At 43.5% G+C, this 17,743-nt stretch overlaps 1 protein-coding gene across 4 annotated transcripts in view; it reads right to left on the bottom strand.

Annotated features, from left to right (window-relative positions):
• Positions 1-17,743, bottom strand: part of CSMD2 (CUB and Sushi multiple domains 2) — a 492,033-nt gene that overhangs the window by 238,445 nt on the left and 235,845 nt on the right. For all 4 annotated transcript variants that reach the window (XM_081199993.1, XM_081199989.1, XM_081199994.1 and 1 more), the window contains exon 6: positions 826-938. In XM_081199993.1, coding sequence (XP_081056119.1) covers positions 826-938 — 113 coding nt within the window. The remainder of the gene's footprint in view (positions 1-825; positions 939-17,743) is intronic.

Raw genomic sequence — 17,743 nt, 5'->3', positions numbered from 1 at the left:
CAAGCCCAGTATTGTCTGTTTTGACTCACAGCCACCCTTCAGTGTCTCTGGCAAAGGATCTACATCATCTGCCAGCTGATACTTTTAACTGGAGATGCCAGGAGTTGAACTTTGGACCATCTGTATGCAAAGAGGCAGCTCCGTCACTGAGCTATGGTCACATTGGCATGACTTTCCTTCCTGGCAAATGCCAGACAAATTTGAGGTCTGCAGGCCGTGCAAGAGTCACCAGCCTTGCCCCATTTGTGGACAGCAGTTCCCACTACTAGCCATGGCAGTATGGAAAAGAATATTTCAATACCATATTTGCAGTTCTGTGTTAAGCTATAATTTTGTCTCCTGTTTCAAAAGCATTGCAAGGAGTTGATCAGCAGGGTGGGGACAGAAATGGATAAACCCAAGGAATGCCGCAGGATTTGCTTTGGAATGCAGCCCACTGAGGTGGTTATGAGCAAGCAAAGGCCCACTAGGTGCTGGAGGGATTCCAATATTGGTGAATATCAATAAGAGCTAATTTAATCCTACCCTCCCAGACTAATTTATGGATAAGATTTGGCTACCTGCCAGCTTGCACGTTTCCTGAATATTATGACAAAGTTCTCAGCTCAAAAAATCAGCAAAAACTGAAAAAGCACTATGTTTAGATATCTGCATTTTGATTAAAAGTGTATTTAGATAGGATGAAAAAATGAACAAGGGAAACTGAAAACTGCAGCAAATAATGCATACTCCAATTCTCAAGTTGGTTTTAGGAATCCCCACTGTTCATTGGTCATTCAGGAGGAGCAGGGGACTGGGCAGAATAAATCAGGAGACTGCCAATACCTTGGTACTGAGCACTGAAGCCCTTCTGCCTGTGGTTGCCATCTGACATAAAGTGCATGCGAAGCCAGTTTTTGCTGCTGATTACAGGGGCAGGAAGGTTTGTTCCCGTAAACCTGCAAAAAACGAAGACAAAACAAAGACAGCAAAGGTCAAAATTGTGTGGATTATTACTATATATATTTTAAAAGTATTCTTTGAAGATGTAGAGGAAGTTCCTGTTGTAACAGTGTCTTTCAAATACCACCCACACCCATAGTCAGTGGATTTGTGTGGCTATTTCCTTGCCTTCAGATGGTCTCTCTCCACCCCAATAAAGGCAAGGAAGTTGAAATCAATACATCATAGAGTATCACCAGGAGCTGAATCTCTGTAACAAGTGAAAATGCTACCCTTCCACAGCTTTTCAACCCATTTCAGAGAATTTTAAGGGAGAGGGACAAAATATACTACGGTAGTAGAATGAGTTAGCATTGCTCAGGAATTCCTAAAACAAAAAAGTTCTGCCATCTTGATTCAATATAGCATGCGGATGTATCCTTTCATACAGATTCAATCTCGGGAACTGTCACACCTAATTGGTTGACAACACCTTCAGAGCTATTCTGGTCAGTGCTGTTTGGAATGATTTTGACTGCCATCCTGATTCAAAATGGCATCCAGTGGCATCCAAACATGGATGAAAGACAGCTCCTCCATCTTGGGAACCTTCTCAAGAGGGGTCCAAATGCAGAGAGAACAGACAGGCAAAGCACTTTCCAAAACATACAGAAATCAGTAAAAGGAAAAATACCCCACTGACCTTCCTCCTCACACCTCATCATTTATACATACCTGGTTTTAACTAATATATGTATCATGTTGTTGTGATGTATTAAATTGTTTCTTTGGCATTTTATTATCAGGAGCTGTCCTTGACTCCTTTGGGGAGGAAGGTTGCATTGTAAATTTGAAATCATCATGATATCAACATGCAGGGAATAGTTCCATCTACTGGTCAGGAGTCCATACATTTTTAAAAATAAATAAATAAAGTTGTTTATATGTTTAGCAGAGGCAGAGCCTGAATCCAGTTCTGAATGCAGGAAAATACTGCTCAATGGTATCACTGCTCTTAGAGGCAGATACTTTGAGCAATTATGGTTCCTCTTGACTAAGACCACATTCACACCATATATTCATATCAAAGAACTCTGGGAGTTGTAGTTCGTTAAGGGTGCTGAGAGTTGTTAGGAGACGCCCTATTCCCCTCACAGAGCTGCAATTCCCAGAGTTCACTGTGCAAAGGCATTCACCATTAAATCATGGACCCCAAAATTCTTTGTGGGAAGCAATCTCTTGTCAAGGTGGCATTGTAGTGCTCAAACTATATGGTGTGAATGTGGCTAAAGTCAACAAGAAAAAGAAACAAAAACATATTGAGATAGGCCATGAAAAAACACACAGAGACATTATCCATGGCTCACTTTGGGAGCACTAAAATGGCACTGGTATTTCCATACAGCATCCTATTGATGATCCAATTAAACAGAAAACCACACAACTCTCTACTCACTTATTCAATACTATATTTTCACTTTTTTAACAAAAGGAGAGAGAAAAGAATTGCAATGAATATTTTTTCTTGGAGGGGGATAGGGAATTAATAATAATGAGGGAACTCTTGGCCAAGCCATCAAGGATTCTGTCAGAAACAAATGTTTACCTAATAGTCACAAGCACCCTTGAAAATTGGGGTATATGAGAGCAAAATTAATGGCCTTAACCAGAACAGTGCAAACAACATTAATGCGATAAGAGCTATTACAGAATCCAATTACTTTTAACCAAAGTCCATTTCAGACATTTTATTAGAGACAGTGTCACATTAGTTATATGCTATTGGCATTCTAAGACCAATTCCGTGTTTCAAGAACAGCGTAAAAAAGAAGAAGGCAATGACAAGAAACCCCACATATTCTGCCCTTGAAGAGCCTGTGGTTTTCAGCTCTCATTGCAAGAACAAATCACCAAATCAATATGCAACCAAGTACAATCACCAGAATAATCTACTGAGGATGCGTCTGAGATAATAGACCAATTCAGCAGTTAACCCTCTGCATGAAGAAGTAACATATGGATGGGAAGGTGTACCATGCATCCTGGCACTGCCCCTACCCCACCCACCTCACCATACCCATGTGTTTAGAGGTTCAGAACCTTGCATAGGTGACCCGGAGCTCTAATAATTCAGGTTTCCTAACTGAGTGGATGAGTCTACCCCAGTCCAGCTAACTCACACTCCATACCTTTGCTGAATGTATGGTCAGATGGGTGGTACCAGCTGTGTAGGTTTAACTTTGGGACGAGGATCCCTTATTCTCCCACCCTTCATGTGGCTAATGCAGCCTTCCTCAACCTTGGGTTCCCATATGTTGTTGGACTACCACTCCCATCACCCCTGACTGCCTATGGATGATGGGAGTTGTTGTTCTGCAACATCTGCAGACCCAAGCTTGAGAAAGGCTGAGCTAATGTGTGGATAGAGCTAATGCCAGATGTGAAGAACCTCAGGCCCAGGGGACAAATGCAGTCCTCTAAGCAACTCTAACTGGTGCTTAGGACTCTCCCACAACACACACCCTTTCTCCAAATCCTGCTTCTCAACAGTCTTGCTCTGCACCCTCCTTGAGTGTTTTTGCCAAGCTGGAATGTTTCCTTGGATTCTGACAATGCCTCTTAATTGACTGGATGGAGGATACAATGATAGGTGTGCATATAGACGAGCCTATTGTTCAAAGGCAAAATGTGCATTTCTTGTTCTGACCCTGCCCAACAATGGCATGAAGAAGGATACCTAGAGGGGAATGAACCCCTGGGCTGAAAAAGATTCCCCACCTCTGGGCTAACGAAATAACATAAGTAGAGTACTGAGAAATGACACCTGCACTTTCCTGCCACTTTGCATGCCACACGAACAGCCTTCCAACCCCCTCTCACCACGAGTGAGTGGTAGGTGAAAGATTGGGGTGGGGTGGGGAGGTCCTCAGTAATTCCCTGCATGTTGCAGACATTCCCCAGTATGCAGGAACCAGCAGCAGAGCAAGCCGATTGGGTGACTGGGGCGGCATGTGTGCCCTGCGCCTGGGGCTGGAGCCAGATGCCTGTGGGGGCGGGGCCAGCCACCATGGGGTGGGGCCAGACAGGGCAGGATGCTCCGTGGGGCCTCCGAGGAGTCTGCCTGCCTCCTCCCACTCAGCCACCCTACAGCTAAGGGGGAGGTGGCAGGTAGACAGTTTGGGGCAGCGCAGAGTCTGCGGGCACCCAAGTCACTATGTCACTCCCAGGAAAGATGCATGGCTCGGGCGCACTGCAGGCTCCACGGTGACTGCCGCCTGGCATTTTGTCACCTCCCTTGGTGGTGACACCTGGGGCAGCCCGCTCCCACCGCACCCCCTTTCCTCTACCCCTGGCAGGAACACATTGTCACCTTTTTCCTGGGTCTGTTTGGTACCCACGGTTTGCCCTTTCCTCACATTTAAAACTCATAAACCACAGTTTGCATTTAAAACTCATAAACCCACCTGCATATGTAAATTGAAATTAGTTTAGTGGGAAGTGCAAATGGGTAATTTTACTCTCCTCTCCTCACGAATGGAGAATGGAAAGAGGAACCCAAAGTACAGCTCATTGATGAAAATAAAATCTACCATGGTGTAGATTATCTGAGCTAGGCAGGTATTGGTTGAGACGGACTAATGGTCTGGTTCTGCTGAAGGCAGCTTCATATGTTCAAACAGGGTAATGCCACCTTTCTGTCACAATGCAAGACTTCCCTAATCCTCCCTTAAGAATGACACAAAGAGCCTTTAAATCATTACATCCCAAGACCCAAAATAAATCTAGAACTATTCTGTGTGGGTGGGGCTTCTGGCTTGGGTAGGGGTGATATAAAACTAGTAAAAGAAACACTTTGCCTTTTAATTAGACTAATTGCTTAGAAGGCAATCTCTGACAGATGATGCATCTGTGCTGATCTCAGAACCCAATGCAAAGCCCCAGGGGGATAAATTAATACGTGATGCAAAGGAATGTTTGTGGCAGTGGCTGTCTGCTATTGATCTGTGCTGAAAACTATGCATGTCGGGAATTGATGTCTGAAAACTTTGTTGTGTGACTAGAAATTGCATAACTTCTCATGTCTTGATCTAGTTGCTCAATCTGCTTTAATGCCTCTTGTGTGTGTGTGTGTGTGTGTGTGTGTGTGTGTGTGTGCGCGCGCGCGTGTGCGTTTGGTGCATGTACCCACACCTATCTGAAATTTGTGTCCTGGTTTATTCCCCCATAGGGTTGTGTCCACTTGGTGGGGAACCCCTGAGGAATTTCAAGGGAAGTTAGAGTAGTTAGATGAGAGAAGGGAAATTTCTTGGGAATTCACACATCCTTTATGGAGGCCTCCCAAGGCAGCTGAAGTCCTACCAGAAGCTTCTCCTTCCTGAATAGTTTGCTCAGCAGCTGATTGAACAGCCATCCTTTCATTGCTGCTGAGCAAACTATTGTTCAACCCAGTTGTGATTCTACAGATTCCAGTTTAGAGAGGCTGCGTGCAGCATAGAGCCCTAATGGCCATCTCAGCCACAGCTAAGAAAGAATCAATTGCTGCATGGAGAAAGAGGCAATGGGGGACACGACTTGAATACAATGAGCAAGAAGATCACTATGAGATACATATCTTAAATGAGTCCATTGATTGATAACTGTTAATTTTTACACAGAAGACTGTGATCTCCATAGGGCTAAAAAGAATGGTGATGAAGCTTTAATGCCTAACATAATGGGCTATTTAATTATAGGTAAAGACACACAGAACTCAAGTAGCTGCTTAGCTCAAGGGTGTACTTTAGGGGAGAAAAGTCTCTCTTGCTGCTTAACATAATAGAAGTTTCCAGTGCAACAGGAGGCAAGTGCTCCCACCCTCAGGAAGGAACTGGGCACTGTAAAACACATGGAGAAACCACCACTCCATGGCCTTTTGCCTTCACTTCCTCACAATGTGACCTGTATATTTTTAAAAAGATGGGTTTGTCGAGTTTCCAGAAATAACAATATACTGACAAAACAAGCTTAAAGTAACAAATAAAAATGGATGTGTGGAGCACATATTGCAATTGGAATAAGAGGAACAGAAGGTTTAGTACACTTTTGCAGACGTCAAAATAAAATACATCTTGCAAATGGAAGTAAGAGTCGCCTATTTTTAGGTAGCATTGTCTCATAGGGGCCTACGTTATCTGGGTCTTATGCAGTTCATTAATGTTATTTATAAAGCATAAAAATGGAAGCCATATAACCATCCTATGATGGGTTAAATGCTCCGCTAATGTGCCCTATTAATAATATAAATGGTGACATGTCATCAGTCTGTGCATCTCCCAATCACTGTCAATCAAAGATAACAAGGAAGCTTGACACCCAATATGATGACATCTTATCACCCCACATAACCCTGCCAAGCTCCGGGCAGACTGAAAAGATCTGGGTCTACTTTGCAAGACGAAGTATTAATATATACCAGGGGTGCCAACTTGAATGAAATATTGCGGGGGCCCAAGTAATCTAACACATGACATGGTGCACACATACTATTCGAATGGCAATGCCATTTAATGGCAATGCCATATTTTATTATGGGGCCCAAAGCCCCCACGGCTCCTAGGAGTTGGCTCCTATGATATATACAGACTTTATAGAATTAGTTACTTTGATCATTACCCACAGAAGCGGTTTAGTCATGCTGGCCACATGACCTGGAAAGCTGTCTGTGGATAAACCCTGGCTCCCTGGGCCTGAAGCAAGATGAGTGCCACACCCCAAAGTCGCCTTTGACTGGACTTAGCCAGCGGTCCTTTACATTTAACTGCTACAATTATATATATGGTATGCTTTAGCTCTGTAAACACCTGGCATGGGTTTAAATATTAGTCTCAAATCTTTGTGGTTCGTGCTAAAATCTCCACACACACCAATCAAAAATATTTCATCAAAATTCCGGGCAATTTCTAAGCTTGTTTGTTGTTCATTGGCCAAACTGCTTCCTCAGCAAACTTATAACTCAGTGGCTTAGCAGCTTAAATGCACTTGGTCCTTGTGTTTTGCCTTAAGCTATGCACTTACCTGCCCTAACCTGGTACCTTCCAGATGTTTTGGACCACAACTCCTGAACTCAGGGTTTGTTTCCCACAATAGCTGGTAAGTACCAGGTTGGGGAAGGATGATCTAAACAGCTTATTTCTTTCTCTCTAACCCTGCACCCCCAGAGAGGCCTTAATTTAGAATGGCTATTGAACTTCCACTAGTGAGTAATGATTATTGATTTTTTACTTTAATCTTAATAGGCGGCTAGTCATCCAAACCCATGAGGATATCCAATTAGTATATTGCAATCTTTAGGAAGTTGAAGATGTACTTAGATGGTTCTTGTTTCCAAATAAGGCCAATGCATCTTACCCCCACTCCCAAAACAAGGGTGTGATGTTCCACGGGAAGCGGAATAACCTGAGAGAGAGGAGGAAACTTCAACCATATCTCTATTTGCTACCCAGATATGTTCAGTGTAATGCTGGCCCAAAATCCTCAGCCCCAGGGTCTCAAAAATATTCTCTCCATGCAAACATTGGTCATGGAGGCAATTCTTCAGCCTTGCACTGCTTCCTGTCAGTAACATTTCCCAGGATGCCTTCAAGTAACACAAGGAGACATGGTGTTACAAGGCTCCAAAGGTGTTCCAAGAAGTGATGCAAGCAGGAAGCTGTGAATTTAGCTTTCTGCTGTGATGAGGAATATGGGGCTTTTATCTTAAATAGGATGGGGAGGGGAAGGGACTGGAAAGCACTTGGCTGCTTCATAAGTTTAAGCAACAAAAGCTCTAACCCTTTCCTACACAATAGAGAAACACACACACACACACACACACCCCTTCACCGTCCCTCAGGAGGGTTTTCTTTTATCTCCATCCATCAGATGGATGAAAAAAAGAGAGTAATCTTCAGTGCAGCTCGGCCAATTCATGATGCTCCAACAATTTCCAATTTTAGTATATGTGCTGCCGAAGCGAGCACATGATGCTCCAACAATTTAAAGAGACTCCAAGATATTTCTGTTGACCATGGGCTGAGGTCCCAGTCTCTTTAGACTCACTTTTGTAGATGTGGGTTTGTTTGTTTTCATGTACTGAATTGCTTCCAACAATAAAGACATCAGAAACAAGAAAACAAAAAACAAAGTGTTGTGTGCACAATGGGATTCCAATGAGAAGCCCAGCAATAATTCCCAACCAATTCCCCACTAGGAACACTGCTTGGAGAAAGGAATCTCAATAGGGTCACCCTGGAGCAATTGTCCTGGTCCTGGGGATCAGGTGACCCAAGGGAGCCAATCTGTTGTGAGCAGAGTGCTGAGCTCAGGCTCAGCCCGGTGTAAGGCCAGGCTCAGCCTGGATGCAAGTCCAGACAGGGTTCCAGCTGTGCTGTAAGAGAGTTGAGCTATGATTCAGCAGGAGCAACATCAGCATCCCAATCCCTAGCCTGGCTGCCCATTGAAGGTGCCATTACTCACTCCATCAGTCTTCTAATCTGGTAGATCAGGGAAGAGTTATGGGGTGAGTTCAGTGACAGAGCCCTCTGAGTGTGAGGACAGCAACACCTCAGCCTCAAGCCAGAAGGGTGCTGGTACTACAGGCTCATCTGGTGAAAGCCCACCTGGAGCTAACCTTGGCTGCCTTTCCCCTTCTGCTTCAGAGTCCTCACCCCTGTCCCCTGAAGACAAGGGATCCACCTCCAGGTTCCAAAGTTCTGGTGAGCTCCCTCACTCTGAGCAACTCCTTGCTGCAAGAACCCACGAGGCCTTCACTTTTCATTCCCAAGCTGCCTGCCTGGCAGTTGCTCCCTCTGCTCCAGGTTCACACCACTTCTCAAGGCATGAGATGGTAGATTATTGCCAGCACTCAGTCAAGCAGAACAGTGATTTTACAATATGGCGTCATTCCAAGGAGGAATGAAGCAATTCACAATACCTTGTATAAGACCAACTGAAACAAAAGGGAGCAACACAAGATCTTTTCATGTCAGCTTCAAGTTCCTGGTCCTTATGTTTAAGCAGGGCTTCAGAGATAACACACATTTCTAGGTATTGGATAGAGGGGCATGAACAAACATGCATCTCAAGAGTCAGTGTGATGTAGCAATCTAAGCTTGGATCTAATGTTGGAGAGAGACCTGGGTTCAAATCCTCACTTGGCCATAAGGCACATTGGGTGGCCTTGGGCCAGTCTCTCAACCTAAGTTACCTCACAGAGAAAAAAGGGAAGGGAGAAGAAGTGGGTCACAGCTGAGAGGCAGGTGACAGGGGTAAAATAACAGCAAATAATAATAACGCAGACTTCCCCCTTTTTTCTTAAAATAAAAATAGATATTACATTAGACTCAATATTTTACTGTCTTCACATTTCATGGTTCTTTCTTTGGGGGAGTTTTTATTTTATCAGTTATACATTACATTTGAGATGTATGCACAGTATAGCATACATCTGAAGTAGTTCTACAACAATCGTAATGAACAAAACTGGGGAAAGGGGAACACATTTCATGTTTCTAAGAACAAACTTGTCTTGGTGAGGAACGCCTGCAATGACTATCCCACCTGATGGCATCAAAGCTTATTAAATATGAAAACCACACCATTAAGCAATTCATCTACAGAAGAGAGAGGGAAAGAGAGGGTGCCGATCTTTCAGTAAGCAGAAGAGACAGTGTTTCACAAACTCTACATCATTATTTATTACTGTATTCACTTTTTTTTGCCCCTTAACCTTTCCCTCCGAACTTCCAGTCTAATTATCTGAAGAGGTGAAGAGATGGCCCTTAATTTAAAAGCACGTTATTTTAGGCGATTCTCTTTAATAAAGCACACGGGCAAAGCCCCCACCCAACCTCCCATTTTATTTTACCAGCAGGATGAGAAAATTCCCGCCAGGGCTGGACTTCTGCAAGGAAAACAAGTAATTAGGTCAAGTTGTTCTTCAAGATTAAAAGCCACAGGAGTAAAGAGCAAGAGCACTTCTCCAAATAGATCCATCTTGTTTCCAAACAGGAATTGATGAAGCCAGAGTTCCAGTGGTTGAAGGGCATGAGGGGGGCCTGTCACTGCTTCAGGGATTATGGTTTCAGGTTGCAGTCCAGAAACCATTCAAGCCCTTTGCACAGGCAATGACCACTCCACCCCCCGCAAATGTTTCAGTGTATATGGTGGGGCATTTGCTCCTTATGCTTTGCCCCTTAACAACGGTAGCTTAATTGTGCTCCATATTACACCTTGGCCATTTAACAAATCTTACAAGTGTACGCGAGCTATCACTGTGTTATATAATCAATACATCCCAAAACCAGTTTCATCAATAAGTTGCACAAATTCACTGCAAGAGAGGGTATGTTGTGTAGTAGTTAAGCATTCAAAACCAGTCTTCTACTATGAAAAATTAAAGGTGTGCCCATTTAGCATACGCTTGAAATCTAATTATCACTGACTGTAATTCTGGCATCTCATTGCCATTCAACTCCCACCTTACAAGTTTCTCCATTATACACTACATTATAATCTGCCAACTAAGCTTTTGCATTCATGCATCTGACAAAGTGGGGCTGAGTCCACAAGATTTCCCCCCCTCATACCATAATGAATTTGTTAGTATTTAATGTGCCATAAGTCTTTTTTTATGGTTTTTGCTGCAGGAGTTTTTGCAGCATGTGCTGGCCGAGGCTGATGGCAGTTGTCTTCCAAAACATCTGGAGGACACCAGACTGGGGAAGGCTGTGTTAATCTGAATTTCCTATTGGAAGTCACCATTCATGACAATATTTGAGGTGTAATTCCCTCCTTCCCACCAATCCTAGGCATTTTCAAGCCTGTTCTGCAGATTTGAACATTCATAGCATTTATAGCACTACAGGTTTTGGGGTGGGGGTGTTAAGCACCCATCACCAGCATCTTAAAAAGTGAGCTCTGTTTCCATAGAAACGAATGGGTGAGCATTAGCCCACCTCACCTGACTTGATAGTACAGTGGTGCCCCGCAAGACGAATGCCTCGCAAGACAAAAAACTCGCTAGACGAAAGGGTTTTGCGTTTTTTGAGCTGCTTCGCAAGACGAATTTCCCTATGGGCTTGCTTCGCAAGACGAAAAACGAAAACGTCTTGCAAGTTTGTTTCCTTTTTCTTAACACCGTTAATACAGTTGCGACTTGACTTCGAGGAGCAACTCATAGAACGCGGTGTGGTAGCCATTTTTGAGGTTTTTGAAGACTTTGGTGATTATTGAAGCTTTTCCAAAACTTCTTTTGCAGCCATTTGGTAAGTTAAACTTTTAAAACTTTTTTTTTGGGGGGGGGTTGGATTTTGGGTTGGGGTGTTTGGAATTCAAGGACTTGGTGTTGGGGAGGGGTTTGCAAGAATCTGGAAGCTTGTCTGTTTTTTTCCTGCATTTTTATGATTTTCTGTGACCATTGGGCCACTCTGCTGTTTTTTTAAAAAAATTCTGGATTTGAATTTCTGTGTGGTGGGTGGCTGGGGGAACAGTTGAGGAGGGGTTTGCAAGAATCTGGAAGCTTGTGTGGTTTTTTTCTGCATTTTTATGATTTTCTGTGACCATTGGGCCACTCTGCTGTTTCTAAAAAAAAATATTCTGGATTTGAATTTCTGTGTGGTGGGTGGCTGGGGGAACAGTTCAGGTGGGGGTTATTCAGCAAGAAGCAAAGAGTGGAAGAGGAACCTTCTTCGAGTTGTCCCCCAGAGTCTTAGAAAATGTACTGTACACTTTGTTGATTTTTAAATGTTTTTCTGTCATGTTTAGAAACTTAATTTATTGTTCCTTCAATTTTTGAAATGCTCTTTACAGTATGTGCGACTTTAAAGAGCACTTAATAAATTCTTGTTGTACCAAATTTGGCTTTGTTTGGACATTTTTTGACCATAGGAACGCATTAATTGAATTTCAATGCATTCCTATGGGATTTCGTGCTTCGCAAGACGAAAAATTTGCTAGACGAAAAAACTCGCGGAATGAATTAATCTCGTCTTGCGAGGCACCACTGTACATCATCCTAGGCTGGAGAACAACAGGCCAAGGGGTGTGGGTGGGTGAACTAGGCTGCTGCTGCAAACTGGGGAGACACAGAAACATATCTACTTGGAGCTAGACCCAAGACCTGCGGTTTTGAGTTCACTAGACCCCTAATGGGGAAGCAAGATCTGTTGGGGTGTTAATACTGAGAGTCCCTCCAACCTATGCTCAGGTTGCATATATGTGTAAATAAAAGCATATATCCAAAAGACACCACAGTCTCTGTCAATCTTCATCCTCAAGAAAACAAACCCTCATCCTCAAGAAAACCACATACATGCCGGTACCCCTGGAGTCTCTCATCGCTTGGAGGGGATGCAACAATAGTTGCATGATGGAACTGAAGGTAAAGGTAAAGGTAAAGGGACCCCTGACCATTAGGGCCAGTCGTGGCCGACTCTAGGGTTGCGGCACTCATCTCGCTTTATTGGCCGAGGGAGCCGGCATACAGCTTCTGGGTCATGTGGCCAGCATGACTAAGCCACTTCTGGCAAAACAGAGCAGCACACGGAAACGCCGTTTACCTTCCTGCCGGAGTGGTACCTATTTATCTATTTGCACTTTGACATGCTTTCGAACTGCTAGGTTGGCAGGAGCAGGGACCGAGCAATGGGAGCTTACTCCATCGCGGGGCTTCGAACCGCTGACCTTCTGATCGGCAAGCCCTAGGCTCTGTGGTTTAAGAAGAGTTTAGATTTGATATCCCGCTTTATCACTACTCGAAGGAGTCTCAAAGCGGCTAACATTCTCCTTTCCCTTCCTCTCCCACAACAAACACTCTGTGAGGTGAGTGGGGCTGAGACACTTCAAGGAAGTGTGACGAGCCCAAGGTCACTCAGCAGCTGCATGTGGAGGAGCGGAGATGTGAACCCGGTTCACCAGATTACAAGTCTACCGCTCTTAACCACTATACCACACTGGCTTAACCCACAGTTAAACCCACTGCTTTAACCCACAGTGCCACCCGCGTCCCGGAACTGAAGGTAGAAATAGGCAATTTACTGATGAGACATGAAGCCACCTAACTTATGAAGGTAGAACTTCTAGTTGTCTGAAAGGAGATGTGGTCGGAACTTCAGGGGTTTATTTTTCTGCGAGGAAACCAATTCAAGAGGATGACCCCTGTATCTTTACTGAACAAGCAAGCACCCAGCAGAGCAATTCCCCTAGTACCTGCAAATCAAAAGCCTTCTAAGTCAGCAGCACCTTGTTCTTAAAAGGCATCTTTTGGAACAAAGGCCCTTTCTTACTAGAGGTGACCTGAGATAGTGTTTATCATTATCTCGCCCACTTTGGGGGAGTTAGTTCCCATAAAAGATGCAAAGGCTTGCACAGAACAAGGAGAATCAGCCGGGGCTGTCAGCTTTAATTACCATCCACTCTCGCATTACACTGGCTGGCCAAAAACAAAACAAAGCAAAAAACAAAGAAACTAATCAATTTCTTTTTCATTGCAAAAGATTTACAGTGATATTCTTAATTCATGCTTTTTTAATTTAAAGAAGAAAAGATGCAATTTGAATTTGGATTTCTCGATGTGGCAAGCATCTGCAAACACCAGCTGCCTCTTTAAACAACAACAGTGGAACAAAGCTAGTTTACACTTAGTTCAAGAGGTGTGTTCATGAACACTCACAGTGTGGGAAGGGATAGGGATGCCTGCCCTGCCCCCAACATCCTCATGTGCACCTCTGCCCCCTGCCCTGTTCCACTCCCTGACCCTCCTCATGCTAGCATTCAAGAGATGCCCCATGCAAGATGGGGAGGTTGGGGATGGGGTGATGTGAACAAGGACACTGTGGGCGGGGCTTGCATGTGCACCCCTGTTCCCATATTCTATTTGAGCACACCTATATCCAGGCAAAGGGACACGGGTGGCGCTGTGGGTTAAACCACAGAGCCTAGGACTTGCCGATCAGAAGGTTGGTGGTTCGAATCCCCGCAATGGGGTGAGCTCCTGTTGCTCCTGCCAACCTAGCAGTTCGAAAGCACCTCAAAGTGCAAGTAGATAAATAGGTACCACTCCGGTGGGAAGGTAAGCGGCGTTTCTGTGCACTGTTCTGGTTCGCCAGAAGTGGCTTAGTCTTGCTGGCCACATGGCCCGGAAGTTGTATGCCGGCTCCCTTGGCCAATAAAGCGAGATGAGTGCCGCAACCCCAGGGTCGGTCACGACTGGACCTAATGATCAGGGGTCCCTTGTGTTTATATATCCAGGCAAATGCCTGAACAAGCCTAAGGTATGTTCTGCATTGGCATTTTCTAGCACCATACCAGAAAACACATCCTTTCTTGCATGTTCCCATGACCCAGGAGCGATGGCAGCAGCATGGTGGATTGCATATGTTTGCATTCACAAGAGCCTGGGTTCAATTTCTGGAATCTCCTGGTTTCTGGCTACCAGACTGCCAAAGTAGATAATTCAGGGCCAGACAGACCAATTGTCTGATTCAATGTAAATTAACTTTGTGTATCCTTTATGACTAGCTGAAGATGCAACACAGGAAGCTGCCTTATCCTAAGGGCTCATCCACACTTACCTTCTCCCTTCCTGCACTTTCTAGATACAGGTCTGTGGATTCTCTGTCCCCACCACTTGCCCCAGGAAAAACCGTTCTTTAACGTTGAATTGGAACAAATGGCAATTTGGGTTTTCCAAATAGTCAGATCACTTGTTTATCTAGTTGTCTACTACAGTGATGGGCTGTGGTGGCTCTCTGGGATTTCATGAAGGGGCATTTCCCAGCCCCATCTGGAGATGTGGGGAATCAAACCAGGGACCAAACCTTTCTACATGCAAGGTAGGTGGATTAAAAAAAAAAAATGTAACCAAAGCCTGCAATTCAACAAGCCTACATTTTTTGCAGCATAAAGCAACCTGCTATTTAAATAATGTACTTTAGCCATACATTCCAGTTGCAGGGGAAAAAAGTATTTCGTTTTATTGGAAGGGATGATGGTAGTGAAATGGGAGTAGGGATGACATGGGTGGGAATAGCTCATCAAGAGCCCTGCCCTAGGAAACTCCCTGTACAGACCCCATTCCATGTCTGAACATTTACCACATAAACTGCTACACTTTACAAATGTGGTCTTATTAAGGAGAATGGATGGGTAGCCTCAGGATCCATCAACTGGCATAAAATGAAGGTGCCAAACTGTATTGGGAAGTCCCAGACTTCTCTGTCTGGCTCTAACAACTCTTCCTAGGTCACTAGCCCAGCTTTGCACCCCCCTGGGCGGATTTTGCCTGGCTGGAATGTATCCTTGAACTGTGATGTTGTCCCTTGCTTGCCTGAGGGTATGTGTGTTTGTAGAAATTTCTGACTTTTGGATGTACAGTAATCTGTTGTTGTTGTTGTTACATTTTCCATATACTTTATACGTACTTTTGTTTTTCATCCTATCATGTGTATGTATGTGTGTATATATATATATATATATACACACTTCCCAACCTATCTTTCCTTGACATCCTATTGTACATTCTGTTGGCTTGCCACATCTCCCTTCATTGTCTATTGTTTTCTCCTTTTATTCATAATCATTTGTTTTATCTACTGCTGTTCATAGGGTCAACCCTGCTTGTAGATTTATCTTAATACCGCTTCATTTTAGATACCCTTCAAGTTGTTCCCACTCACTTATTACTGTCTTTCCATCCATATTTCTTATTTTGGCTGTCACACTTCCTAGTTTGACATATCCTATTAGTTTATGCAGCCATTGATCTTTTGTTGGACTAGATTTCTCTTTCCACATTTCTGCGTATACTATTCTTGCAGCTTTTGTTGCATATAGAAATAAGTTTTCAATTTTCTTTGGTGTTTCCTGACCTACTACTGCTAACAGGAATGCTTCTGGGTGATTTTTTTTCTTTTGGTGGGGTGCAGTTAAGCATCTTTATTTAGTTCCTTCTGCATGTAATATGCTGTACAAAAGCAAGACTGACATTCTGGTCACTTCTTGCCTATCTATGGCCCTGCCCACCACTGGCATGCAATCCCTGGAAGACTGCTCTTGTAGGAATACAACCCTCAGACTGAAAAAGGTTCCCTTGTCCTGGTGTAAGAAGGAGAAACAATTCAGGAATAGCCAAGAAGATCCACTCCTTCCCTGACCCAAAATGCCACAGCTGTGTTTTCTCCTAGCCATCTCCTCAAGCTAATCTAATAGCTGACTATTTGTACACATGGCCTTCCTGCTCACACCAGATCAGAAAGAATGGGAAGTTATTCTCATTTTCTTCCTATGTTTAAGCCTCTGAATGTTTCTGGTGATGGTGATTCAAGCTGGCCCTTTGGCAGCTTACTCTATTGTCTAATAATCGTCCCGACAGCTATAAAATTGGCTTCTTGTTCTACCTTCAGTTACCACTAAGAATAAGCCTCCTCCCTTCCTTTCCGGTATATTCACACATGCTTTTATAGTTATAACATCCAACGTCATCATCTTTTACATTCATCTCCTCAGAGGGCTCGCTTCGGAATATATTTCTAGAACTGCCTGTTTTGAAATTCCCTTCTAAACCTATTGGATATTTGCCTGTAGGGGGAGGGCTGGTTTGCTTATTTCCACATTCCAGCAGGTCTTTTGCAATAAGCTGTGTCCCCGATTTACTTCATGTAAGCCCCCATTTTGCCAAAGGCAGGAAGCTAGAAAAGAGAGATTATTGAACATTATGTGTCTTTCACACTGTGACTAATATGCTGCAATCATTAAATTTTTGCCAAATTTCCTTTAGTGTGGGTGGACATTTTCTGTCATCCCACAGAAGCTCGAGCAGTGGGTGGGGTGGGATCTCAATGATTAATGGAGAGAGAAAACAAATGTGTGCAACTATGTTTAGTGTATGCCCAACTCATTCAGCTCATCAGAACCTGACTTTATTGGTAGGAAAAAATACCGTATATGAAATTGATTACTGAAACACTTGCACATTAGCACTGGGTAAAGTTCCCAGCACATCAATCAGAATCGGCTTAAAACCAGCAATCAGAACGAGGGGTCGGAGCTTCTCCTTGAGCTGACTATATGGATTTATGTATGCACGTATTTCACAAGATTTATACACTGCTGGATTGTAATAAAATCTCATAGCAATTTACAAGAAAAATAAAGCAATAAAATTATCAGGTTAAAAAAACAAAACCCCACCACAGTTAAAAAAACAACAAAACTATTTAAAACATTCAAACGACGATTAAAATTAGTAGTACATGAAAACCTAGGTCAATATTCCACCTGTCTGGATAGGCTTGTAGCAAGCCACTTGCCTAAACAAAAATATTTTAGCAGCCTCTGAAAAGAGTTCATTGAAGGTACCTGCTTGGTGTCAGTATGCAGGGAGTTCCAAAGTGTGGGTGCATACATGTTGATGGGGCTGTGCACATGCACAATGATGCATTGCACCCTGGGAACTGTAGTTGGTTTCACCAGCTCTATGGTCACAACCACAACACCCAGCCATGGTGAGAGGCCTTTGGAAACTCAATGTTTCTCCTTCCAAACCCTGCACAACTGCAGTCAGTCAGAGTTTCATCAGGAGTGAGGGATTAAAATCAAAGAGCTTGCATGTATGCACGAAATGCAGAGCACACATAACTTTTTTTAGAGAGAGGGTCCACAAAACTCAATTCAGCTTTGCTTACTTACATATAGATTTATATGTCACACGTTTATGTTCCCAAGGAGGCTAAAAAAATAGCAAGAAGTAACAAATATATAAACAGCAATACATACAAGTAACACAGAATTTTTAAAGCAACAAACT

The sequence above is a fragment of the Podarcis bocagei genome (genome assembly GCF_964188305.1).
Source record: "Podarcis bocagei genome assembly, chromosome: 7".
Taxonomy (NCBI): Eukaryota; Metazoa; Chordata; class Lepidosauria; order Squamata; family Lacertidae; genus Podarcis; species Podarcis bocagei.
This window is presented reverse-complemented; position numbering and strand designations above follow the sequence as displayed.